Source organism: Lonchura striata, chromosome 4 (genome assembly GCF_046129695.1).
Source record: "Lonchura striata isolate bLonStr1 chromosome 4, bLonStr1.mat, whole genome shotgun sequence".
Taxonomy (NCBI): Eukaryota; Metazoa; Chordata; class Aves; order Passeriformes; family Estrildidae; genus Lonchura; species Lonchura striata.
Window position 1 is genome coordinate 18492450 of NC_134606.1, and position 27201 is coordinate 18519650.

General features: G+C 43.0%; 1 protein-coding gene across 1 annotated transcript; it reads left to right on the top strand.

Moving 5' to 3' along the window:
• The first annotated feature begins 459 nt into the window (after positions 1-459).
• On the top strand, positions 460-13752 carry SLC34A2 (solute carrier family 34 member 2). Its single transcript, XM_021554331.2, has 12 exons — positions 460-568; positions 672-809; positions 1284-1412; positions 2295-2438; positions 3097-3208; positions 4302-4497; positions 5207-5302; positions 9083-9203; positions 9921-10088; positions 11444-11560; positions 11642-11766; positions 13081-13752. Exons 1-12 carry the CDS (start codon positions 463-465, stop codon positions 13654-13656), a joined length of 2028 nt encoding a protein of 675 aa, XP_021410006.1. The 5' UTR covers positions 460-462; the 3' UTR covers positions 13657-13752.
• Positions 13753-27201: the final 13449 nt, after the last annotated feature.

The following is a 27201-nucleotide window of genomic DNA, read 5'->3' on the forward strand; positions in this document are numbered from 1 at the left end:
TCTGTATATTGAATTACCAGATAAAGGTCTGTGTATTGAATTACCAGGCAGTTGCTTAAATCCAGAAGGTGGAAGAAAGTAAAAAAATCTCTGACTTCATGTTGAAAGGAATTAAAATTAATTAAAGACAAGAAATGCCTACCTTTTGGAAATCAAAGGAATCTTTGCTTTCATGACAGTTAAAAGTGTATGAAAATAGAGATGTGAGACAGAAATAATTTTTTAATTATGTGCACAAATAAATAAACTGTGATTTAAAAAATAATTGAGAAATCAATTTTCCAAATAGAGGAATAACTCATGAAGTTTAGTAAAAATTTGTGTTCAAGGGAAAATTGCTTATATTTAATTTTCATCTCCTTTGCTCTTTATCCTTATCATATTTCTCACATACAGTCTTGTAAGGTGAATATTTTGACTGCACTTATATTTCAATCAACACTACTTTGTTAGTCACAGATCATGGCTCCCTGGCCAGAGGTAGAAAAGCCTGAAACCAATAACTATATTGGGGACTCTTCCAAGCAAAACCAGAACATGGCTGGGAAAGAAGGAGAAAATCACAAAGGTAATGTGCTCATTCTGAGTTATAAAAATATATATAGGATTTGGGGATCCTTGGAGAAGATGGAAAGTAATGAAACAAAATTTTAAATGTTCTATTTCATCAGGCAACGTGGCCTCACTTGGAAATAAAGGGGAAATTCAACCTGCATTTTCCACAGTAGCTTTGATAGATGAGACAAGGCCAGAAGAAGAAGACCCATGGGCTTTGCCAGAACTGCAGGACACTGGGGTCAAGTGGTCAGGTAGCCATTTCTCTGTAAATAAGTTACCTACATTGTTTTCCTATCACTTGTCTCATATTCTTCAAGAGTTAATGGGTGTATTATATTCAGTCAGCTAAGAAAAATCCTGAAATTATGTTTCTTACCCTCCTTAAAACACAAGAAGATATATGTAAAACAGTCCAGCACTAATACAGTTTTATATCCAGGCAGCTGCTGGTCTTTTTTTACTCAGTAGGATGACTATAAAACCAAGGGTCAATGTCAGATTTCATAAAGCTTTTGGCACATACCAAAAGGCTTTTTTTGTGGTAAAAGTAGGTAAACAAAATACCTGCTGCTGCAGTTAAAATGTGATTAAGGACATTCTTTTAGGTTTAATCATACACTGGAGCCATGTCACCATCTTTGTCTCCACTGTCTCTGCTTGTGCACTAGAGGATTCCAGAACAAAATTGAAATTATTCTTTTATACATAATATATTTGTTTTGCAGAACTGGATAGAAAAGGAAAAATCATTCGTGTACTCTATGGGATAGGGAAGTTCATTATGCTACTTGGATTACTCTACATGTTCGTGTGTTCTCTGGATGTACTGAGCTCTGCTTTTCAACTGGTAGGAGGTAAAACATCTAAAATATCAAGAATAAATTAATAAGGCAGTAAATTTTGACTGAGACACTTAATTACAACTACCACTCTTCAAGAACATTCTTTGTATATGATGAGACATAGATTCAGAAAGAAGTAGCTCTGACTGAACACTGACCTTTGTTTGAAAGGGTCTTTTTGTCTCAAATTCCAAAGAGCTGTTGATGTAGGGGCTATTGGCCCCAATTTCCCAGTAGCTTCCCATTAATTTAGTGACAGTTTAAAAAAAATACAGCAGTGCATTAATCTGTCCCTTGTAAAAGACATTTCAACACGGTGAAATACAAAAATTGTGCTCTTGACCAAAGCATCTAACACTGAAATGTCCCCCAAATCCTTAAAAGATGAAAACTATTGAAATGTATTTTTAACATTTACCTTGAAATGTTGAGTTCAGGTGATGGACTCAGGAGTGGTTTTCAGAGAAACATGTGCACTTCTGTGGAAGTATTTTGCAAACAGAGAAAGGTACAGAAACAGAATTAATAGCATTTTAATAGAATTATTAAAAACATTTCCCTTAATTCAGTATCCAAAAATACCAAGTAATAATATTTAAATCAAGATATGTGTGGTTTTTTGTCCTACTGCTGATGGCTGTGGCATTATATGCTTCTCTGGAGAGTTCAGCAGGGTTTATAGTCACTGAAATGAGAGAATAGAAAATATTTTTTAAAAACTGAGAAGATGAGAGTCCAGGATATGAATCTGGATCCCTGGGCTACATTGTACTTTTTTGGGATAGCAAATATGGTTATATATGTATCAATTAAATGGCTGACTTAAGCACTCTGATAATTTCTATGGACTTTACCTTGTACTTCCCTGATTCTGAGAATATGGTTGTTTTATAGGTAAAGCAGCAGGGGACATATTTAAAGATGATTCAGTGCTCTCAAATCCTGTTGCGGGACTGGTGATTGGAGTTCTGGTGACTGTCATGGTCCAGAGTTCCAGCACTTCTTCATCCATTATAGTCAGCATGGTATCCTCCACATGTAAGTCTGCTTACAGCATCTTCCTAGAGATCCCTCATAAACCTTGTCTCAGGTGAAAACATTTCCACTTGTGTTCAAATTGTAGAAGCTTTGGGTAAAAGAATAGAGACTAGGAAAATTTTCCACAGCCATTTCCCTGATATAAAATCAAATTTTAAAAAGGAATCATAACAGTATTAATATTAGTAGTAGCAATAGTAGTAGTAGTACTAGTAATAATAATAAAATCACAACTGCAATGAAAATCATTGGAAGCCTTGGCACCAAATGACTTAATTTTGGAATTATCTGCATAATTTCCTCATGTTAGGCAGTTACTGAAATTCATTGTTTCTCTAACTGCCTAACAGTTTTGTAACATCATTTCAAAATTCTGCAGTAAGTAGGCAAATACCTGGGAAAGAAAAGACTTTAATCTGGCCCTCTAACATTTGATGAAAATGGTTAACCATGGGCCATAGTGGGGATCATGGGACTATGGGTGTGCCATGTTCCCAGGGGTCTTGACTAAAGCCAACCTGTTTGTATTGGAGCACCTCATCACACTGACATCAAGGGAATTCAGGGTTTCACTGAGAGTAATAGAAATTTTCATTGAAGCATAGAGCTTGCTGATAATCTGACTTTTTCATTCAGTGTTTCCTTTCCTGTTTTCTAGTGCTGACTGTTAGAGCAGCTATTCCTATCATCATGGGAGCAAACATTGGCACCTCAGTTACAAACACAATTGTGGCACTTATGCAAGCTGGGGACAGGAATGAATTTAGAAGGTATTGTACTTAACTTCTAGATCTGGAAAATTGTTTCTTTCATTTTTGTAGATCTTCTTCTATACTCCCTACCACAGCCATTCAACCTTTCTAGGTAGGAAAGTCACAAGCATGGCAAAGGTATAATGCTGCCTACATGTATGGCTTTATATGTTTGAAGAAAAACATATCACATTCCTTTAAAAGTTTTTGGGATTGTAATAATTCACCATTTTTAACAATCTTGCACAAGGATAAATTTTCAAGCGCTCCCACTGCACCATCTACCTGTTACTATGTGCTGGTTATGGGTGGGCTGTACAAGAAATTAATATTACATAAGTTTGGCCTGGTTTTCTTAAAAGAGATTTCAATGTTGAAGACTTCTTAAATCTGCACAAAGCCAAAGCTGGTAACTGTAGAGAAATTAATTGTTCTGGCTGTCAGATACATACAGAGACAACTTTTAGACTGAGACGTGACATAGACACTGAGAGAGCTCATGGAGCACTTGGAGGCTTCCTGGAGATGGGCAGTAAACTTGGGAGTGATCCGAGACTTTGGTACCTTTGTGTCATTTATGGTGCACTGGGCATATTGAAACACTCTTGGCCAAAGCCTCTGAGGGAAGAGCTGTGGCTCCTCAGGCTTTGGAGGAGAAGACGGAAGGGAGCTACACACCAGCAGTTTGCAGAAACATGTGGGAGACCTGCAGAGCCCTCTTGCCCCAGGAGTCAGGGAGAACAGGTCCCACAGGCAATGACTGGTTGAGGATTAAAAATGTACTAAAAACAGGTGGGAGGCAAAACAAATACAGGCTGTACAGCCACTTCTTTCTTAAAAAAAAATACTCTTGGCAGCCTCATGTTAAGTATCACTTTTGTCTTTTCTAGTTTTTCTTGTTTTACTCACCTGTCTGGCTCTTTAATTTGTCAACAGTGTGGAGCCAACCTAGCACTCTATAACAAAGTAGCTATTGCATTTGACCCCAGAAATTAAATGATTCCCACCTTGAAATGCCCTTCATCTCTACTTTTATGATTTCATATCTAATTGATGTTATACACATTTTGTTTAATTAAAAGCAGCTCTGTTTTTTAATTTTTTCTTGCAGGGCCTTTGCTGGGGCAACAATCCATGATTTCTTTAACTGGCTAGCTGTGTTTGCATTGTTACCCATTGAAGTCATTACTGGCTATCTCTACCATCTCACCAATGTTATAGTTGAATCCTTTCATCTTGAAAGTGGTGAGGATGCTCCAGAGCTACTAAAAGTTATCACAGACCCCTTTACAAAGCTCATCATTGAGGTAAGCTCTTTCTCACTTCAAGGAAGCTGCTTACCTGGTTCAGTCACAACTAATCAAAATGTTCTGAGTATGAGAAGGCTTCCCACTCCTATCTTTGTGTCCTTGGAGCAAAGTTCACTAGCAGATGAATTCTTCTCTTTATTCACATTTCATAAAGCCCCAGCTCTATGTTTCCAGTTTCTATTTCCCCCACATTTCACCATATCAATGGCAGACCTAGCTAGGAGGACGGGGAAGGCAGGTGAGGACAAATACAGCCATGTGGGATGGATGGGAAGGCAGCCTGTTGCCTGGACACTGGCAGATAGCACTAGCTGAGATAACCTACCCCAGCCAGAGGATCAGCATAGGACCTGATGATGACACTGAAATGATGGGACATAGTCATGTGCATCTAGAAGCCAGGGGGATGCACACAGCTCCTGAAGTGACAGTAAATACAGTCAGGGAATTGTGTCAGAGCAGCTGATTAAACAGAAAGGGTGAGATGAGGCAGTGGATGATGTGGGGAGAATGAGACAAAGCATTTGTTCAAGTTGTACCTTTTTTTCTGGGAGTAACCCCCTTCCTACCTGCTGGGCAGGAGTTCCAGCATTAGAGTCATGCAGATTTTATATGATTGAGCTTCTGAAGGCAGTTATTTGAGTAGAGCTGTGATACAAGCTGGAAATAAAGCATTTTTTAAATTCTTTTTATTCTTCTTTTTAAGCTTGATAAATCAGTAATAAATGCAATTGCCACTAATGATGAATCAGCAAAAAACAAAAGCCTGGTAAAGATCTGGTGTGTCACTGAAACAAATGTGGTGAGTATCATGTTAAATTAATTGTCAGGTACCTCAGGAAATATATTACTGATCTGTGGCTGACAGTCCTTATCATAGGATTGCGAAATTAGATTTTTTAATGAGGGTGGGGTTTTTATCAGCAGAAAAAGAATGAAAAAAATTAATGCAGTATTTGCTCCTCTTAAACCAAGTATGGTCACCAGTGGTGGCCTTGACCTGGCTGCTTTAAGTATTGTGCAGGCCCTCTTGCCTATCAGAACTGGTGGATTGGCACCAAGTGTTTTACTCCTTTCAAACCCAAATGCTTTTAAACTCTGATAGTCCTACCAACTCCCTGAAAGTGGAAAAAGTCTGCAACATAGGCCAGAGATCCAACCACTGTTTATCTACTGATCTAATCAGCTTTAGCTTTACCTGTTGGGGTGATCTGGTGGCAGCTGGCTATTTGCAGCTTTCTTGGAAAACTGCCCTTGGAGAAAGCCTCTGTAGGGCTGTGTCCTGTTCCTCTTCACCCAAGCAGCCCTGCAGCTTGGAGGAATCCTTTACCCAGACCAACACCAATGAGTATTTTGGTAAGCGATGGAGCTGAGTGTTCGGTTTGCATTGTTCAGCTAACTAGCAATTACAGCATTAAATATCCTTTGATTCTCTAATTAGAGTGTTCTACCTGTTGGCATGTACAGAAAAGTAATTCCTAAAGTCCTGAGGCAGAAGATACTTAAGGCGAGGTGGTGGAGGTTGAAATGAAGTGCTCAGCTCCTATTGAATGACAGTCTGGCTGGCCAGAGAAACGCTACCTCTGGAGATGGTGCGGGAGCACAGCTGCTCTCCTGAGCCCTGCTCGGGTTGCCCGCAGGCTGTGAGCCGAGCCGGGCTGTGTGCCCGGCTGTGAGCCCGGCTGTGTGCCCGGCTGTGTGCCCGGCTGTGAGCCCCGGCTGTGTGCCCCGGCTGTGAGCCCGGCTGTGAGCCCGGCTGTGTGCCCGGCTGTGAGCCGAGCCGGGCTGTGAGCCCGGCTGTGAGCCCCGGCTGTGAGCCCGGCTGTGAGCCCCGGCTGTGTGCCCGGCTGTGAGCCCCGGCTGTGTGCCCGGCTGTGAGCCCCGGCTGTGAGCCCGGCTGTGTGCCCGGCTGTGAGCCCCGGCTGTGAGCCCGGCTGTGAGCCCAGCCCGGCTGTGAGCCCCGGCTGTATGCCCGGCTGTGAGCCGAGCCGGGCTGTGTGCCCCGGCTGTGTGCCCGGCTGTGAGCCCGGCTGTGAGCCGAGCCGGGCTGTGAGCCCGGCTGTGAGCCCGGCTGTGAGCCCGGCTGTATGCCCGGCTGTGTGCCCGGCTGTGAGCCCGGCTGTGAGCCCGGCTGTGTGCCCGGCTGTGAGCCGAGCCGGGCTGTGAGCCCGGCTGTGAGCCCCGGCTGTGTGCCCTGGCTGTGTGCCCGGCTGTGAGCCCCGGCTGTGAGCCCCGGCTGTGTGCCCGGCTGTGAGCCCCGGCTGTGTGCCCGGCTGTGAGCCCCGGCTGTGAGCCCCGGCTGTGTGCCCGGCTGTGAGCCCGGCTGTGTGCCCGGCTGTGAGCCCGGCTGTGTGCCCCAGCTGTGTGCCCGGCTGTGAGCCCCGGCTGTGTGCCCCGGCTGTGTGCCCGGCTGTGTGCCCCGGCTGTGTGCCCCGGCTGTGTGCCCGGCTGTGAGCCCGGCTGTGAGCCCGGCTGTGAGCCGAGCCCGGCTGTGTGCCCGACTGTGAGCCCCGGCTGTGAGCCCCGGCTGTGAGCCCCGGCTGTGAGCCCGGCTGTGAGCCCCGGCTGTGTGCCCGGCTGTGAGCCCGGCTGTGTGCCCGGCTGTGAGCCCGGCTGTGAGCCCGGCTGTGAGCCCGGCTGTGTGCCCGGCTGTGAGCCGAGCCGGGCTGTGAGCCCGGCTGTGAGCCCCGGCTGTGTGCCCCGGCTGTGTGCCCGGCTGTGAGCCCCGGCTGTGTGCCCCGGCTGTGTGCCCCGGCTGTGTGCCCGGCTGTGTGCCCGGCTGTGAGCCCGGCTGTGAGCCGAGCCCGGCTGTGAGCCCGGCTGTGTGCCCCGGCTGTGTGCCCGGCTGTGTGCCCCGGCTGTGTGCCCCGGCTGTGTGCCCGGCTGTGAGCCCGGCTGTGAGCCCGGCTGTGAGCCCGGCTGTGTGCCCGACTGTGAGCCCCGGCTGTGAGCCCCGGCTGTGAGCCCGGCTGTGAGCCCGGCTGTGAGCCCCGGCTGTGAGCCCGGCTGTGTGCCCGGCTGTGAGCCCGGCTGTGAGCCCCGGCTGTGAGCCCGGCTGTGAGCCCGGCTGTGTGCCCGGCTGTATGCCCGGCTGTGAGCCCCGGCTGTGAGCCGAGCCCGGCTGTGAGCCCGGCTGTGAGCCCCGGCTGTGAGCCCGGCTGTGAGCCGAGCCCGGCTGTGAGCCCGGCTGTGAGCCCCAGCTGGCACAGCCGAACCTCAGCTGGAGAGCCCCGAGCCCTACACGAGACAAGAAACTGCACAGAAAGCGCAGCCTGAGGGAAATGGTTATTTCTAGACACACACATTTTCTGTGTTGCCTGTATTTTGGCTGTGTACCTGCTGCTCAAGCTTACAGTCAAATTACAAAAACTTGTGAAACCCTCAGAATTTTGACTTCGACTTGGTGGGGAAAAAGGAAAAATAATTTAAATTACGTGCATTCCAACTAGGTTAAACTGATTTCTAGCAAAATTATTAAACAGACTCATGGCAAGGATAAATACATGAAGACCCCCTATGTTTAAACAAGACTGTTGTGTTGTAAAGGTTTACAGGATGGAATGCCTGGAGCCCACGTGCTCCCTGGAGATGTGGGGCACTAGATCCACTCCCAGTTTTGCCCACCTGCATCATCTAGAGAGAGGTACAAATGCAGGTGTTAGTAAGCAGTACTCAGCAAAAAAAAAACAAAACAAAACAACCCTTTCCCCATTTCTGCAAAAGAAAATCACTCACACTCAAACACTTTGGAAAGATACCTCGTGTTCAGGAGCATGGTTCAGAGTCCATTTGGCTGTTAGCTGCTCTTGTGTGGAAGTACAACTCAGTCAGCAAACTCTTCCTTAGTCTGCATAATGACTTATGGACCTGGTGTCAGAATGCAGTATGTTTGGCCTAGGAGGGCTTATAAGGAATGTTTATTGTGGTATACACAGAAACTCAGTAATTTAGTAATGCTAATCATAGTGCTTGTAATAAGCTCTTAGACAGCATTTGAACTTTGAAAACTAAAGTAGTAGCAGCACTTCTGTTTCTAGGGACATGGAAACTGAGGCACAGAAAATCAGCTCAAGCACTTTGTGCCCATCCAGCAAGAGAGGCTGCACTAGCATTGTAACATTCTGACTCAGTCAGAATGTTACAATGCAGTACTTGTCAGACCATGAACTGCACTGAGATGACAGGAAAGAGGTTTTTCTTTCATCAAGGAAGCTGTGGCACTGGCTGGAAAAGGAATGCCACTGTCCTACAGCTGCACCCAAACATGAACCTCACTCCACAAAAACTGTCATCAGTAGTTAATTTCCTTAGCTATTAGTGGATTGGTGCTTTGGTTATTACAATGTAGAAGATTTTGGGGCTATTTTAATCTTTACATGTTGTACTGATTGAGTTGGGTAACAGCATAATCCTTTATTTTAAGAATGCCAGATATTACCATGTCATTAATATGATGCCAGCTTACAATTTCTGACTTTTTAGCTGATGAATCTTGGTTGTTGTAAAATTTGGAAATTCTACATGAGCTCTTAATAAAGGATTGTAGATGACTGAACTATCTTCTTTGTCTGGCAATCTTTAGACACTGCAGAATGTCACAATTCCACCTTCCGAAAACTGCACATCTCCTGACTTTTGCTGGACTGAGGGAAATGTGACATGGACCCTCAAGAATATAACGGAAACAGACTATATCAGTAAATGTAAGTAGAAGAACTACTCCTCTGCTGATTTTCTACCAAAGTCTATAGCTTTCCAATGGTGCTAACAGACCACTTCTGAGGTGTATCCAGAAGCCCTTGCCTGTGTACAGACACATGGCACTGCTGCAGGTGCTCCTCAGGAGCCTGTGCTCTGCTGTAGCTGCACAGCTGGAGTTACAGCAGCATGGTGGTATCTGGCTGCAGGTGGATCTCTTTCCATGCTGCCTGATACCAGCAGCTGAGGTCCTCAGTATCATGTCACCCTCGATGTTCCGATGGCTTGGAGCTACGGTTACTTTGTGTAATGCTTGCTAGGATATCCCATCCCTATGCATGCCCTGCAGGACTTTCAACAGCCCTTATCAGGCATGCAGCCACCTCTGGGAAAAGCTGACCCACCAAGCAGCTTGGAGCACCCCAAAATGTTCTCCTGCCTTTGTACTTCTCTCTCTTGCACATGATTGCCTAGTTCCTGCCTGCCCCATAGGGGTGCCCACTGTGGATTTTATAACATGTCTGTAGAAGCACCTCTCCTGCCTCCCTCAGACATGGCTTTTGTGGAAGAGGGAAGGTGGCATTTTCCTTCTTCGCATCAACCCCTCAAGTTGTGCTTGCTTTGGTCCAATTTCCTTAGGGGGGCAAATGAAAACCAGAGCTGGTCTTAGGATCACAGGCAAAAATTAGGGTAGGCTAATTCATTTTCCCTTTCTTTTTCAGGCAAACACATCTTTGTAAACTCAGATCTGCCGGATCTTGCCATCGGGCTCATCCTTCTGGCTTTGTCCCTGCTTGTTCTCTGCTCCTGTTTAATCATGATCGTTAAGCTATTAAACTCTGTGCTTAAAGGACAAGTGGCAAGTGTTATCAAGAAGACAATCAACACTGGTAACTATCTCCTTTTCCTGAGGATTGTTTTTAAGAATGACAAGGACACTAAGCATGTTTATTGATGTATTTTGTTCTGGAAGACATTATAGACTATTTTAAAGAAAATACTATTGAATGAAAATCATGCACACTGCCCACCATTTTTTATCTCAAGCAATTTATTTTTCTTTAATTTAAAAATATATTAGTGAACAGCTTGATTGAGAAATGCAGCGGATTAACAGCACTGGAGACCAAAGTTCAGGCTCTGTTTCTAGATGTATAATCATTAGCTGTTAGAGATGTAGAGTTCTCATCCTCAAAAGATAGCACCAAAGTGCTGAGATTGTGATTGCCTGCTCTGGCACAGGGCCTGCATATTCCTTCTAAAGTAAGTTGAAAACTGTTTGTAGTAATTAATGATCTTATCCTGTTCTGCTGCCTAACCTGCTCTTCAGCAGGATAAGGCAGCCTTGAATAGTGGAGTTTTTCTATCTTTCCCTGTGTTGTCCAGCTGTTTTGTTCAGCCTGGATCCATTGAGTGCAAACGTTATAGGTTTTTTTCACCAGGCTGCTTTTCCTTCATATTCTCTTTAATGGAGAGATTAGAAGCTGTAGCAGAGAAAAGCAGTCCTGGCACATATCTCAGGCTGTGGTTGAAGTGAGGGTACAGAGAAGTACAGAAGGCAACAAGGTGGTCCCCAAGCTGTCTTCTGAGCAAAGAACACTGCCCAAATTAGAAACAAGGGGTAGAAAGTAAACAACTGACAGCTAGTGCTTATTAAATTTGGGATCTGCCTTGTGTTCCTCTGTGTCTTCCCAGGTGATTAAGTCCTCACTTCTCAGCTCTCTCCATAAATCTGCAGACAACAGGGGACATTTATGCCTAGTTTCTCTAATCAGTGTAATTAGCTGTTCTCTGCAAGAGTTAACAAGTGCATTTTTAGGAGATAATCTGCTTGGAATAGTTAGAGCAAACAACTTGGTTCTCTCTCAGGATGGTCTTCAGAGCTTTCTGAAGATCTGATCCATGTAGTGGGTGCCTGGTTGCTGAAACCAAGGCTCTCAAAACACCCAGAAGGTTTTGTGTTGACCTCTGCAGAAGCACTTCTGGTACCTAATTGTATAACAACACACATGCTACCCTGGGTCAGGACAAATGTCTGGTATCCATCTCAAAGTGTATCCAGTGGTGCAAGGCTGTAGAAGGCACACAGCAAACAGGACAAATCAAATTAGTAGAACTGACCCCAAATTGTCATTTGAGACCCAATATGAAAACAATATATCTACTTAACAGTCTTCACTGCTGTGTTACTGTTACATAGATCACTCTGTTATGCTTACAGCAGTGTTCTTCCTCTGTTTTTTAGATTTTCCATTTCCTTTTACCTGGCTTGCTGGATACCTGGCTATGCTTGCAGGAGCTGGTATGACCTTTGTTGTCCAAAGCAGTTCTGTTTTCACATCTGCTATTACACCCCTTGTTGGTAAGTTGTAAATACTTTATCCCCATGTTTTATCTTCTCCATCATTCTGAAACCAACTCAGTCGTGTTTCTTTCCTCATAGGCATTGGTGTTATAAGCATTGAGCGCTCTTACCCCCTCACCTTGGGAGCCAACATTGGCACAACCACAACAGCTATACTTGCAGCTTTAGCAAGTCCTGGGAGTACATTAAAATATTCATTACAGGTCAGTATAAAACAATGTTTTCTTGACTTCATTTAGAAGTTGTAACTTTTCTGAAGAAAAATTACGAAAGTGGCTGTGATGCAAAAGTGCTGTTCATGGTGTGCCTGATTTTATGTGTGCTATTAATAACAATGCATTCACTTCAACTGCTAGAGCAAAAAGTTTGCATTAAAAATTCCCAGGATGTCAATTTATAGCTAATCTTGCTTTTATAAACTATCTTGATCTGCATGAATTGATTCAGAACTGAGACAGGGGAGGCCACTTGACCCCTGAGCATAGGGTCTTTTCTGCTTGGAGTTCAGTGCCCGCATACTGAGAACCCTCTGAGGGTTATTGATTTCTGTAAGCTCTCTTCTCAGGATCCTAAGTCAGCTCATAAATTGTAGAGGGGCTCCTGTAACCTAAATGAAGGTTGCACAATCCTTAAGCTGGCAAGCTCTCTATCTACCTGATGTTGCAGTGAGCATCATGGCGTCTCTTTTTCTCCTTGTAAATGTACTTTGACTGGGTTTTATTGAATTCCTTTTTGCCCTAAACTGTTTGAAAAATAGGAAGCCTAGCTTTAACCTCCCATTTTCCACCCAGTAAAGAACCTGGCAGCAAATAACATTTGAATGAATGCTTTACAATTAAGAGTGAAAAGATAATGACGTCTCCTTGGTGAATAGGATGAATGCCTTTACTAGCTAAAATAAATCAAGAAAATTACAGAAGTCATTTTATTGTCCTCAGGCAACAGATGTAATCATGAGAAGATGCTATCTTGATAAAGCTCAGATTTCATGATAACATACTGGTTTTATAATGCCCTTTATAAATAAACACCTGTACTTTCATATTGACTTTAGTCTGATAACAGTTACAAAATTAAAATAGGATAAGGTGAGCAGGGAATGTACTGTTTTGTTCAATACATGCTTATTCTATCTAAGTGACTCCTGTATGCTTTAGGAAGTCTGTGCCTTTTAATGCTAATTTTTGCTTAAAAATTTTTTAAAGTATGGGAATCAAAGGATTGTAAAGACCCAAAGAAAATTTCCCCTTCCAGGAATCTCCTCAGCCCGATAAACTTATAGCTAATTTTTTTGTAAAATCTAAGTTTGTACCATTAAAAATTTCTCTGTAGCCTGTGTGCAATATCAAATTTACATTTCCCATGTTTTCATTGAAAATTTATGGATGCAGAACCCAATGGTTCCCACACCTTATTGACAACAGTACTGTTTCCTGAGAGCTGGAAGTAATGATGACGTGGGTAGGAATAATTAACAGTGTTTAATTAATGAGCTTCCCAAATGTTTTTGCTTTCAGATTGCCTTGTGCCACTTCTTCTTCAATGTTTCTGGGATTATTCTGTTTTATCCGATACCTTATACCCGCCTGCCAATCCGCATGAGCAAGACCTTGGGAAATATAACAGCCCAGTACAGATGGTTTGCTATATTTTATCTTCTCCTCTGTTTCTTTCTGTTGCCTTTGTTTGTATTTGCTCTGTCACTGGCAGGCTGGGCAGTCCTTTTGGGTGTTTGCCTTCCCCTGTTTGTTCTTTTTATTGCTGTGGTTGTAATTAATGTAATGCAGAAAAGGCGACCACATTCACTGCCTGAGAAGCTCCAAAACTGGGATTTCCTACCTGTCTGGATGCACTCCCTAGAGCCCTGGGACAATATACTTATGTCTTCACTTGCTTTTTGTGGGAAACACTGCTGTGGCTTCTGTAAGTGTTGCAAAGTCAATGCTGAACAGGAGGGTGCCAAAGACAAGCAGCTAAAAACTATGGAAGTTTATGAAAACACCATGGCAATGGCTGATGAAGAAAGAGGTGGAAGAAGGGCACCAGCTGTAGCTTGTGTTGACAAAACAGGCACAAACAACACAGCCTTATAGTATTGGATCCTTGCATATTAGCAGAGATACAGCACAGGACACCCAGACTCATCAAAACCGCCTTGGACCTTGCACTGAGGACAGAGTGAACATTTTGTTAGGTTCCTGAAGCCAGTGATATATCGCTCATCAAGGAAGGGAGTCAAACAAGCTTGACAGAGTCCCCAGAAAAATCTATGCTCAGTTGCAAAGCTAGTGATAGATATGCTCACAGAAGATCTGTGGCACCTTCCTCCAATGTCATTAGCAGCAAATAAAATAAATCCTGATATAGTCCCATGTAGAGAGGGATGAAATAAGTGGCAATCAATTCAAATTTAAAAAAAACAAATAAACAATGCTCTTGTTGAGATCAGCCTTTCTGACCTACTGACTCAGCAGGAATTACTTCATAATACCTAAGAAGCCCTTGAAATTAAAAAAAAAAAAAAAGGGGTGGGAAGGAAAAAAAGGGGGGGAAATGGAATCCTAATGTTTTCATTGGCCTGCCTGCAGTGGTCAAAATGGAAAACAGTAGCTTTCCTAGAATAGACAAAATCTATTCTATGTGTGTGAAGGAAAATGAAATGCTGGGACATCCTTCAGAAGCCCTTGGAGTCCTACTCTGGCATAAGCCCATTTAGAGCCCTCTCTGTCTCCTCTAACAGAGGGGACAGGAGCTATAATATTTTGTAACCTCAGGCTAAAGACCAGAAAATAACTGCTGCTCCCTCTGCCTGCTGAATGTCAAGAACTGTGTATGGAGACATCGAGTTGCTACCAAAGGTCTTGATTGACCGAGGATGTGATTGTGCTATCATTCCTCTCTCTGGATGGTCCTCTTCAGTCCTGTTCACCATGTAATCCCACAGCTATGGACTGGTGCAGGGAGGAGGACAAGTGGCCATGGTAGTGGGGGAGAGAGCTGTGCCAGCCTGTGCCGATGCCAGGAGAGCTGTGTGCAGCTGTGGCTCCATTTCCCTGAGCCACAAAAGGAGTTTCCAGAGTAGCAGTGGAGAATGGCTTTAGACCTACAACGGAGGGAGCCTGCAGAGCAGATTGTGGCTAGCCCAGAGCATCTGGTCATATTTACTGGAGAGAAAGAGGTTTTCACTATCCTTTTGTGCTCTGAACCACCCTACTTGGAAAGAATGTGAATTTTACTGACAATTGTATGTAGCAATCAAAATCCCTAATAAAATCCATAAGGAGTGTAGTCACTACAAAGTCTAGCAAATCCATGGGTAGTGCAATACTTGGTAGGAAGCTGCTTGTGCTCAAATTCTGATGTTTTAGTAAATGCTTGTGAGGCTGCTCTGAATCATGGGCTGAAAGAAGGCATAATTTCAGACTCAGAAGAAGAACATTCCAAAGATGCACTCAGTACTTCTTATGGTTTTCAACAGCTTAGATATTACTGAGTATGAGACAATATCCAAAGTCCAATCACTGATATTCCAAAAAAAATTAGGTGGCTGAGTGAAAACCAAGTGTTATTTAAAGCCTGTTTAAGTGGCTGAACTTTAAATTAAATGTGTAATAAAAATGCTGAGAAGACCCTTAGTGTAACAAAGCTACTCAGTGCTGCTAAAACACAATTACTTCTGAATAGTTGTTTTCTGCAGAATTTGGAATTCAGTAGGTTAAATTCAGCAATCAATTAAATACATATATTTTAGAAGTGAAAAGTGTTTTCATTTACCTTTTAAGCAAACATTAAAACTGGCAAACTGTGTGTCTGCAAATTGCATTCAAACTGAGATTCTAACAGTTTCTGTAATTGTGAGCCAGTGACAAAATACTTAGAATCAGAGTGAATTCCAAAAACATGTAGTTTTGGTATAGTTCTGCTCTTTTGGAGTGTAGGACCAAAAAGCAGAATTATGTCAAATGCTTTTTTAAAGTTATTTTCCTTATGCTTCATATGGTTGAAACATAATTTTTTCAGCATCTCATTTTTAAAGTGGAATTTTTTATATTTTCAGTAATTCTTCTTCATTTTATTCTTACAATTCTGGATACTTTTTGAATCTGTTTCTTTAAATACCCATGTGTATTCCCCATGCCCTGCTTCTTTGGGAAAATATGAGAAAAATATCCAGAATTGTTTTCAAGTTATCTTATGTTTCCATTGACCACCCATTGAAAGAGGAAACATTTTAGTCTACTATTACTCATTTCTTAAACAACATGCACCTTATTTTGCTTCTTGAAGTAAATCCTTCAAGAACAGTGGTAATAACTGTGGGAAAGCAATTCTTACAAATGAATCAGGGTAATAATTGTCAGGCATATCAGTACTTTATGGTTCCTCTTTGTAGACATCTCCCCTACGATCTCCTCTCCATACTCCAGGTCATACCATTCCATTGTGTTAAACAGATTCCAACAAATATTTCTGTTTAATACTGCATGATATGTCATGGCACACTCACCCCTACACTCTTACTAGAAGATATTTACACTTTATTTATAATTGTTTGAGTGTACAGAATTTTTCATAACTTATAGATAAAAAGTCTCGTGATTGTGTTATATATTACATATTTGAAAGCTATGCAATGTTTATCTATAAAAATGTAAAAAGGAACTACTGTATATTTTGTAATATAACTTTTCAATTGTTTGTAACTGTATACTGTGTATTATGGAGACTGTTTACTCCATCAATAGGTTACTTAAAGAATGTTAGTAATGCAGAGACAGATTTCTTAAAGGCAAAAAACAGCTATAGACTTTCATAATATGGCTTAATGCACAAGGATATTAAACACTATGTTTCTAAAAGATTTGAATTTTCTGTAATGAGAAATTTTGAAAATACAATGTTTCTAAAATACTTTTTTAAACTCTTAAATACTTTATCTTTTAACTGTTTCAAGGATTTATATTTTGTCATGAATGTTCATCTTGTCTGTCCTCATGCATTGAATGCAAAAATAAAGAGAAGTTTAAAAATATATTTTCATAGTATATATTTATATATGTATCATGGAACTTTGCAGAAAAATAACTATTCAGACCAGTTCTAGTCTGAGCTGATGCAATGTGCAAGAAATGAGAAGGGTTTTTTTTAGCACTGAGCACTAAAGAAAAGCACCTGTGTGTCCAATATTTTCATATGCATTATAGATTTTCATATAGAGAAAAATAAAAATAATTTCGTAGTGCAACTGTGTGGGTCAAGACATTTTCTGGAGGAGTGCTACAGACTGTTCTTAGTGAAGGCAAGCATGTAGGAGCAAAGCCAATGCTATTGTGGCAATAGGATGCATGACGAGTCACCACAAATGATCTGTGTCACTACCAGGCTCAGATTCTTCCTGCATTCTCTGGCAAACAGAGTGTCTCCACAAAGCTCCTTATACCCCTAACCTGAGTGATGTCTGGCTTATAAATGGCAAAAATATCCATCTTACTCTTTTTAATTTTTTTTTAATTGCACAAGACCTATGGAGCTTAAAATTAGCCAGAGAGAAATTAAGAGTGCTCTTTAAATGTGTTAAAGAGTATTGAAAAGGTTACTAGACTTCCTAATTATGAGCTCAATAGTAGCTGAGGAATCAGCCCCAAAAGTACCTCTCATTCCCAATTACACCATGTTTTATTGAAATGATGATAGCAGAAATGTTTCTTATAACACCAATATTTATGCACAAAAGTGTAAACTGGCTTCTTCTGAAAGTGCAGTAAAAAGCCTAAGCCCATGGTTTAAAACTTAGAACTTCTTACACCCGTGCAAAAATACTGTAATTTATCACCTTCCATGACTCACTGTCTGTTGGGAATCAAAGCACACCCAGGACACAGGCACATATTGTGCCACCCACCTTTCTGTTTCCAAATTGACTGGGGCAAAGTCCAGCAAAGCCTATCACTATTTAACCAATTCCAGTTAAGCCATGCAGCTCTGCACTCATCAGAAGCTTTCAAAATGTGCAAACAATGCTTCAGCTCGTTGCCTGCTCTCTGTCCTTTTCCCCGCCTGCTTGCAGCTTAACCATGTTGTCTACAGCTCCTTTTGGTGCTCCTGTGCTTTTTCAGTCTCTGCTGAAGTGTCACATTTGCTTCCCCCAGTTTCAAACTCATTAAAACGCTGCATTGAGCTGCACCAGATGTACCACTGTGTTCTGGTTAGCCTGAAATGCTGCTTGAATGCTCCATCATCTCTTCCTTCATGTCACCATGTGGAGGTGGGCACCCAGCCAGGCCCTTTGGACAGCCACCTGCTGAGCCATTGAGAAAGGTTGTTCTCTGATTTACAGCAAATTATTTGGGGGTGCAGGCTGGTGTGCTACCACTGGCAGCAGCTGAACCAACATACAATCTACACCACACATCTTTTAAACATAAATAATGAGCAGGGTGAAGCAAAAATCCACTGTTTCAAGAACTGCATAAGCAAGGATACCACACAAGTGCCAGGGAATGCCGGGCCATGCTTGTTGCATCATCTCAGTAGGCTGTGCTTCCATGCAGGCGCTTTATCTGCATTCAGAGGTTTTTCACTATCTAATGGCCACTCCTGCTGTTGCCACATGCCAGAGGCATGACACTGGATGTGTAAATCCTCTCATGATATTTTTACAGAATATTCTTTAGATCTTACTCCCTTTATGACAATTCTACAAAGGAAACACATGATCCATATGAGAGAATGGAGTGCTCGCTTTCCATGTTGGATAGTAATCACACTGATTTAATGGAGCTGTTCCTAAGCAGGTTTCCCCTAACAACTAGGATCTGAGTGTTTCAAGAAGACATCAAGAGAAGCAGAGCAAAGGCTAAAATTAAACTGTCACAAGCATTGTATCTTACTCAGCACCTGATGAAATTCCCTAATTGCCATTTACATTTTTGGTGTATCAATCTTTTTATATGGCTCAACGTCTAAGGACACATTACCATGACATAAACAATCAGGGTAATTACAGGAGCAGATATTTTGCAATCAACATCACAGCTGATAGAGTGGGGTTTTTTTACACAATGCAAAATGCATAAATTATAGGACATGCAAACAATTTGTGGATCAAATGCTGCCCTTTGTGAGGCAATACGTGGCCATAATTGACATTAGGAAAATTGGTGCTCATGTGAGTGAGGAGAAAATTAAGCCCTATTTTAACTGACTAATGCAATGTCCTCAGGCACTGGATCTCAAATGGTTGCCAGCTTGAAGGCTGGCTCTGGTGTTGCTGCATAGTACAAACAAATGATATTGACTCTTGTTTCTTGCTTCCTGCTGTTATACCATCTGAAAAGATATTCTTAAAGATACTTATCAGTGCAATTTCCCTGTCTTCCTCAGAGACTGTGCTAGAACAGTTTCAAACACTCCCCAGCAGAGTGGGATGTATATGGCTGCTCCTGCCCACAAGGTGTAGAGCATCCTTTGACCCCTGCTTGAGGACAGCTGTAACACAAGGAGTGTTTCTGAAGAAAATGGCAGCACAATGGCTCAAATCACAGGCTGGTATGCTGGAAGTGGAAAGAATCTGTACATCCTGTGGAAATCTAATTAGCCTGGTTGCTGCTTTTAGCCAGGTTGGGCATGTCCTTACTGCCCTCAGAGCTGACACCTCTGTCCACGAGCAGGGAAAAGAAATCCCAAGCAGCTCATTGTGTCTCAGGTGGGACCCCATCTCTGCCCTCAGTCTTTTGTGCCTGTGGCAGCTCTTCTTCCTTCCCCTCAAACACAGCAACGCTGCTAAACCAAGGAATCCCCAAACTGATGTTCACCCAGCTTGGGAAAAGGGGGGCAGGGAATGATGTTTTGTTTTGTCTCCTCCCTCCATCACATTGCAAGCTTGGGTTGCTGAGGGTTGAGGAATCAGACAGAGCAGGAGTGGGGCAGAAGGAACAGAGCTCCAAAACAGGTCAGGACTTCCAGGGTTGGGATGAGGTGGAATTGATACTAGGGCTGGTGGCTGGCTGGACCTGATGGTTAAATGACTGCACGTACATGGCAGCAGGCAGAGAGCACTTTGCATTCAGCAGCAGCAATTTCAACACTACCTTGAAACACAGGGAAAGGAATGAATTTTACTTCCCTTGGAGAAAAACAAAATGGCAGGTGAGCCAAGCAAGGTATCCTAAGCCCAGATGCATGGAGCTGGCAGTCCTTCTCTAAGAACCACATGGTTATGGATGTGATGGAGCAGCTCCAGTCCACCCCTCCCAGTCAGCCATGGATTCACAATCTCAACAAAGCCCTAAATAAGATGGGCTCAAAGCATTCTCTGAGGTATTGTGAGAAAGCAGCTCAGTGTTCAGGCGCTCCCCAACCCAGGGGGTTCTTCTTGGACACTGCCAGGGGTGGGATGGAGGAGACCTCCCTCCCTCTGCAGGGCAGCAGCCAGGCCACTGCACCTTGGGTATGCACACACATGGTGTGCTTTGTGCAAGAGCTTCAGGTGGGTATGCTTAGGACAGATGTCTGCAGCTGGAAGAATGACCCATGAGGGAAAGTAACCAGACTATAACCAGTGGCTATAAAACTGAGGTATTATAGCTAGGAAAGCAACACTGTTGAAACTAGTAACTGAAGAAGAGTTTGAGATATTAATTTGTGGATCATTCAAGGTCATCATTAGTCCCTTCAGGACAGGCCTGGTTCTTGGTGAATTTGGAGATTCTGATTAAGTGGTCTTCTACTGCTGCAATGAACTGTCCTGTGATGGATACAAATATTGCCTGAGAGCCCCACAAAGAGTCTTTGTCTGTTAGTAAAACTAACTTCTTACCAAGTCATATTCAGCTGCCCCTCTTGGATGTGACTCAGAGGGATAATACCTGAGAGGCAGTTTGTAAAGCTTTTAAGACATCTTGACCACATGTAACAGGTGATTAGAATAAATTACATTGAGCCACAGCTTAGTGTAAAACTTTTGGTCTTTCTTACACCATGTGCAGCAGTACCTTGCTAGGGCAGGCTTGTCACACCATACTGGCAGGAATGTTTGAAGCTACGTTTACTCAGCCTTTGTCACTTTTAATTAAAACCCAGTTTCAGGACACCTCATTGGGTAACTTTTGAGCAAGAGTAACTAACGAGATTTTTGGTCAATGAAAATGTCTCCACAGAGACACTATAGATGTCATCATGGAAAGTGTTCTGGGGGTCAAAATCTCAAGCTGGTAGGAGCTGGAAGGACCACTCAGCCAGAGCATCCACAGAGACAAAACAAAACCCCCGGGTGCATTGGGGTGTTTGTAGGGCAGTGAAGACTCAAAAGATGCAGCAGGATACAGTAGCCAGGTCTGCTTTTCTGGGGTTGTCCCCATACTCACCCCATCAACGTGGTGGAGCTGTTGGGTTGTGGCTCTTGGGGTTTGGACACCGGGGCTTGGGGCTGGCTCAAACACAGGGCAGAATGTAGACAGGGATCAGTGGAGTCCCCTCCCTCTTTTGTTCAGTCATGGATCTAAGCCAAAATGTCAAATACATGAGTTTTACAAAATACTCTGTTCCTCACTAGATGGTAAACACCTATTGTTTTCACATCAAATTTAGCATTTAAAAGACTTAGCAACCTTTTAAAAACAACAAGGGAGACTGGGTGGCAGAATTCCTGTAGTGTACATAGAGCATTTTCAATTAAGCAAACTCTAGTTAATGAAGAATATCACAGAGCTGAGAATGGATTTCACATGTGACCAGTAGAAAGGGCCATTCCAGCACCATCTGTTGACACATCCTGGCAACTCTCCTAGTTGCAAATCCCAGAGGAATTAAAAATTTCGTCACCTGGGCCAGGTGCCTTGCTTGCCTCAGGAGGAGGCATTGACCTCAGCCTCTGTAGGACACAATTTTCAAAGCCTGCCTCTCCCTGAATGTGCATGCTGTATGATGGGCAGTTCGTAGTCTTAGGCCTGCAAATGACTAGAAGGATAACTGGTGCTGGGTAAGATATCACAAGCAGTCAAAATTGTTGTTTAATTTTAAGTAATCAGATGTATTTCCATGCATGGAAAAAGAAAATTAAATAGAAATGAAAGATAATGAAGTAGTTCCCAAAATGTTACTTTATATCTATTGGATTACAAACAAATGCCATTCAAGATGGGCTGAAAAACTTCTTACCCACTAAAAGTTTCAAGCAGCTTTTCAGCTCAAAAAGATGAGAAAAACTGCTCTAGAAAAATAAAGTATCTTAAATAGCTTAATAAAGAGTCCTGGGCCATAGCTGGGGAGGCTTAAAAGCAAAAAAAAAAAGGCAAAATAAAGGGATTGAAAACAGCTGAAAAGTGACTGAAGAAAAGCAACTCTTGCCAGGGGCAGTCAGATTTAGGCTTGCTGGCATGTATCAGGAACAGCTATGTATTTGTGTGCCTGAAGTTTTGCTCATAGTGGGCAGGGTTGCTCCTGGACACACATAGTCTAAAACTGTGGCTGTTTGATGAGCAGGTAAGTGTTCAATTTATTTTTTTTATAATTTGGCAACTGTTACTCGGTTGAATACACAATATTATAACAGGAAGGAAAAAAGTTTCTATTCAGAGTAATTTTTTGAACCAGAGGAGATGTGGGGGAATGACTTTATTTTCTTGGACATGCCAGCAATGTTGTGAAGACTGTACTCATTGAGGATCTTTTTGTTGATTTTTATTGCAGTAGTGTTATTCTTCCTTTTTTCTTCCCCAGTCATGAATTAACTTGTGTGGAGGTTTTAAATGCAGTCAAAACTTGCTCTGTTGGCTGTGTGATGGGAAAATACTAGTTGATTATTTATTATGTCTGTAGGAGAGAAAAGTCTAGTCTTTCTGCAAAAATATCCCATTTCTGTCAGAAACTGTCCTGCTGGTCTTGTACAATATTTCATCTGAAGTCAAAATAACAATCAAATTCTTTACTTTTTTTTTTGTTGGTGGCACACAAATCCTGAGGATACTGTTATGTGTGCTTCTAGCAAACAGAGGTCTTGAAGGAAGGATACTGAGAGAATGATTCTATGAATCAAATGGAGGTAAAATAAATTTGTATTGTGATGTAGGCTATGCACCTCATGCATTTTTGCCACCTGTGCCAGTAAATGTATATTGGGGTGGACTACCCTTCAGTGGTTGAGATATATGGTGGGGCAGGTGGCACAAAAACCATGGTAAAAATACGGAAAATTTGCAGGGTACAAGCAGCAGACCCCAGTCCAGCCATGTCCTGGACCAGTTTAGGATGTTGAAAGTCTGAGATTGCCACTCAACATCACCAATCTAACATGGCTTAGAACTCAAGCTGGGTTCAAGAACTGTTACAGTGTGGACTTCACCTATTACTCTTGACTGAAATGGGACCATTATCTCCTCACTAAAGAGTAGAGGTCAACTTTCTAATAGCATCTGGGACAGTTCATACAAGGATGAACCTTTCTTGGACTACTTTATCTTCTGCTACACATAAGTTTCCAGGAGAATATTGTAAGCTCTTCTGAGCTGTTATAAACAAAGTCACTGTAATTATTGGAGAAATGCAATCAAGACCAAGAGAACTGCTCTTCTCTTTCTGTATAGAAGAGTGATGGCTACTGTAAAAGGCTCCAGAATACTCTCAGGACTCCAGTGACTGTGGGGTTTGGGGTTTTTTTTGTGTGTCCTTTTTCCTTTTGTTTTTCCATTGCTTTCATTTATTTATTATTCACAGTCAAAAATTGCTTTCTTTTACAGCTACCCTCAATTTAAAGTACAAAACTCTGTTTTTGTTTGTTGTGATGGTTTTGGCTGAGGTAATTTTTTTAATAGCAGCTGTTATGGGGTCATGTTTTAGATTTTTGCAGAAAACAGTGTTGACAATATGAAAATGTTTGCATTATTGCCAAGCAGCACCTACACGGTGTAAAAGCCTTTTCTGCCCCTCACCCCATCCCAGCAGTGAGGAACCTGGGAGTGCACAATGAGTTGAGAGGTGATGCAGCTGGGACAGCTGACCTCAACTAACCCAAGGGAGTGTCCATCATACTGAGCACATAGAGCTGGGGAAAGAAGGAAAGAGAGACATTTGGAGTGATGATGTTTGTCTTTCCGTGTCACTGTTGTTCATGATGGAGCTCTGTTGTCCTGGGGGTGTCTAAGCACCTTCCTGCCCATGGGAGCATTGAAAGCACTCCTTGTTTTGTTTTGTCTGTATGCAGGGCTTTTGCTTTACCTGTTAAACTGTCTTTATCTCAGTACACAAATAACCTCCCTTTTATTCTTGTAATTTCCTCCTCCCATCCTGGAGGAGTGCATGTGAAAGAGTAGCTTAATCACCTGCTGAGGTTAAACCATGTCATGTGTCAAGGAGATCAAGGGTGAGATGAATATCTAAGATAGTTAGATCAGTTATTCTTTAGTGGAGTAGCATTAATATTGTGTATCTTCAAAAACTGCATCTTGAACTTCTTGCTCCTAGTCATGTATTTATTAACACTAGTGTTACCATTTAAATGTTTCAAAGAAAACACTTTAATTGGAGTATGTGAAAGATTCAATTGCAGGTATCTTACATATTTGCAGAAGGGGGTCTTTATAAAACCCAGATCCTCACCCCTTCAGATAGTTCTGGAATTATATGAGGCAGGTACACAAAGCACAGGGTAGATATCTAAATTTCTGCTTTCATCTGCAAGTGGTGGTGGGGTTGGTGGGTGCCTGGGCAAGTCAAATGTTATGGTTTTTATAGGCAGACTTATGGCCATGAAAATTATTTACTGCATCACAAAAGAATCTATTCCTGGAATAATGGCATGAGGGCACAAGGTAGTTAGGCAGGGGAGGAAGCAGGGGTTTGCAAGATAGTTTAGTTCTTTCTTTCTTATTTTCTTTCTTTCAAATTGAATGATCACATGGGGTAGCAAAGCTTTCTCAGAACGGTGCATAGGTATTTTTTAAATTGAAATGTTGAACAAGGTGGTTTCTATCTGTCATATCAGCAACAGAGTGTAACCAACTGTCATGCATGATCCCTCTGTTAGGCTGATAGTATCCAAGTGCCAAGGACATCCTGTGCACTGGCATCGGATTTTTTTTTTTATCTCCTTTTAACACTGTAAAGGCACAGAGGGTATGTTTGCAGAGCACACTAATGGAGTGTCACACAGGATAGAAGAATTTGCCCTAGGAGATACTGAAAAACAGGCTGGGCAGCAATGCTGCTGCCCGACAGCCTCTGGCTCCTGGCACCAAGGACTCACATGTGCACTTGCCGTGGTTATGTCTGCATGGCTCTCACTCCTCTGGTGGGTTTTGGCCTCTGTAAGGACATGCTTTTAATCAGTGTAGATAACCACTTTTAATCCTCTTAATTTAAACAGGTTATCTGAAGAATATGGTAATTACTCTAGGCCTTGGAATATTTGGATTCATGTCTCTAATCTATGGCAGCTTTTCAGATAAAAAAATAAACTCTTAAATATTGGCGTATTAGTGCTTCTTAAGGCTGCTGGTGATATTATAAAAACTTATTGATTGGGGTCAGAAACAGCTGAGCAGTAAAGACTTAAAAAGATCTAGAGGAGAAATTTCTGATCACAGAATGGGTAAAGTTGGAGGAGACCAGAGTTGGTTGGTTATTGGGTCCAACCTCCCTGCTCAGGCAGGTTTACCCTCGAGCACATGGCACAGGACTGCATCTGGACAGTTCTTGAATATTTCCAGTGGCAGAGACTCCAAGACCTCTCTGGGTAACCTGTTCCAGTGCTCTGTCACTCACACAGTAGAGATTTTCCTCATGTTCAGGTGGAAATTCCTGGGCATATGTTTCTGCCCACTGCTTCTTGTCTTGTTGCTTGGCAGCACTGAGCAGAGCCTGGCTCCATCCTCCTGCCACCCTCCCTCCAGGTACTGACAGACATTGATGAGCTCCCCTCTCATTTGTGTCTCCTTGAGGCTGAACAGGCCCAGCTCCCTCAGCCTGTCCTCGTTACAGAGATGCTCCAGTCCCTTCAGCATCTTTGTTTTCCTCCTCTGGGCCTGTTCCAGGAGCTCCACGTCTCTCTTGTACTGAGGAGCCCAGAACTGGACACAGAACTCCAGAAGAGCTTCACTAGGCTGAGTAGAGGGTCAGGATCACCTCTCTCAACCTGTTGTCAGCGCTCTCCCTAACGCACCCCAGGGTACCACTGGCCCTCTTGGCCACAAGGACACTGCTGGCTCATGGACACTTGGTGTCCAGCAGGCACCAGGTCCTTCTCCATAGAGCTGCTTTGCAGCAGGTCAGCCCCCAGCCTGTGCTGGTGCCTGGGGTTATTCCTCCCCAGGTGCAGGATCCTGTATATGTCTTTGTTGAATTTTAAATGGTTCTTCTCTGCTCAGCTCTCCATCCTGTTGAGGTGAGAGACAGCATCAAAAGCCTTGCTGAAGCTGAGGCAGAAAACATCCATTGCTTTCCCCTCATCCATCCAGGTAGTTGTTTCATCATAGGATGGAAGCAGGTTAACCAAGCATGGTTTATTTTTAGTGAGCCCACGCTAACGATTCCTGATCACCTTTGTGTCATCCATGTGGATAGAGATGGCCTCCACAACGAGGTGGTCCATCATTTCTCCAGGGATTGAGGTGAGAAGCTAACTGGCTGGAAGTTCCCTGGGTCTTCCTCCTTGCCACATTTGAAGATTGGGGTGACATTTGCTTTCTTGCAGTCCTCAGACACCTCTCCTGACTGCCACGACCTTTCAAAGATGATCACAGGAGGCCTTGCTGTGGTGTCTGCCAGCTCTCCCAGCAGTCGTGGATGCATCCACGAGTCAGGACCCATGGACTTTATAGATATCAAGTTTACCTAGGTGTTCTCTAACCTAATTCTCCTTGACCAAAGGAAAATGTTCTTTCTATCACTCCCTTACCTTGGTCTCCTGGGTCAGAGATTCCTGAGGGCTAGTCTTGTCATTGAAGGCTGATGCAAAGATGATGTTTGGAGACTCTGACTTCTCTGCATCCTTCCTTACCAGAGTCCCCCTCCATTTAGTGACAGGCCAACATTATTCCTTATTTTCCTTCCATTATTGATGTATTTGAAGCAGCTTTTCTTGTCCTTGCCATCCTAGGCCAGATTTAATATCAGATGGGCCTTGACCTTCTTGGTCTCAGTCTGATGTACTCTGAAAATATCCCTATATGCATTCAAGGTGGTCCAACCTGCTTCCATCTTGAGTGTTTCCTGCTTACACTTGAGTAAGGACAGTAATTCTTTAAACATCCACACAGATCCCTTCACACCTTTGCCTAACTTCTTGCTCATTGAGAGACACTGTTTTTGAAACTGGAGGAAGTGATCCTTGGCTGTTAACCATCTCTCTTGAACCCCTTTTTCCTACAGTGCCTGTTTCCATGGGATTCTTCCAAGAACATCCCTGAAGAGGCTAAAGTTAGCTCTCCTGAAGCCCATAGTTGCAATCTTGCTTCCTGCCCTGTCTCCTCCTTGCCTGGTACTGAACTCCAATCCTCACGGTCACTTCAGCCAAGGCTGCCCTCAGCCTTCACATCTCCAACCTTGGAGGCCTTCCCTGTTTGTTAGCATAAGGTTGAGAAGCACATTATTCCTTGTGGGAGCTCCACTACCTGTGTCAGGAAGCTGTTATCAGTGCTTTCCAG

Coding starts and splice junctions, on each gene's coding strand:
- SLC34A2 (XM_021554331.2), top strand. CDS start 463: ATGGCTCCCTGGCCAGAGGTAGAAAAGCCTGAAACCAATAACTATATT. Junction 2,439..3,096: donor CAGCATGGTATCCTCCACAT/GTAAGTCTGCTT, acceptor CCTGTTTTCTAG/TGCTGACTGTTAGAGCAGCT. Junction 9,204..9,920: donor AACAGACTATATCAGTAAAT/GTAAGTAGAAGA, acceptor TTTCTTTTTCAG/GCAAACACATCTTTGTAAAC.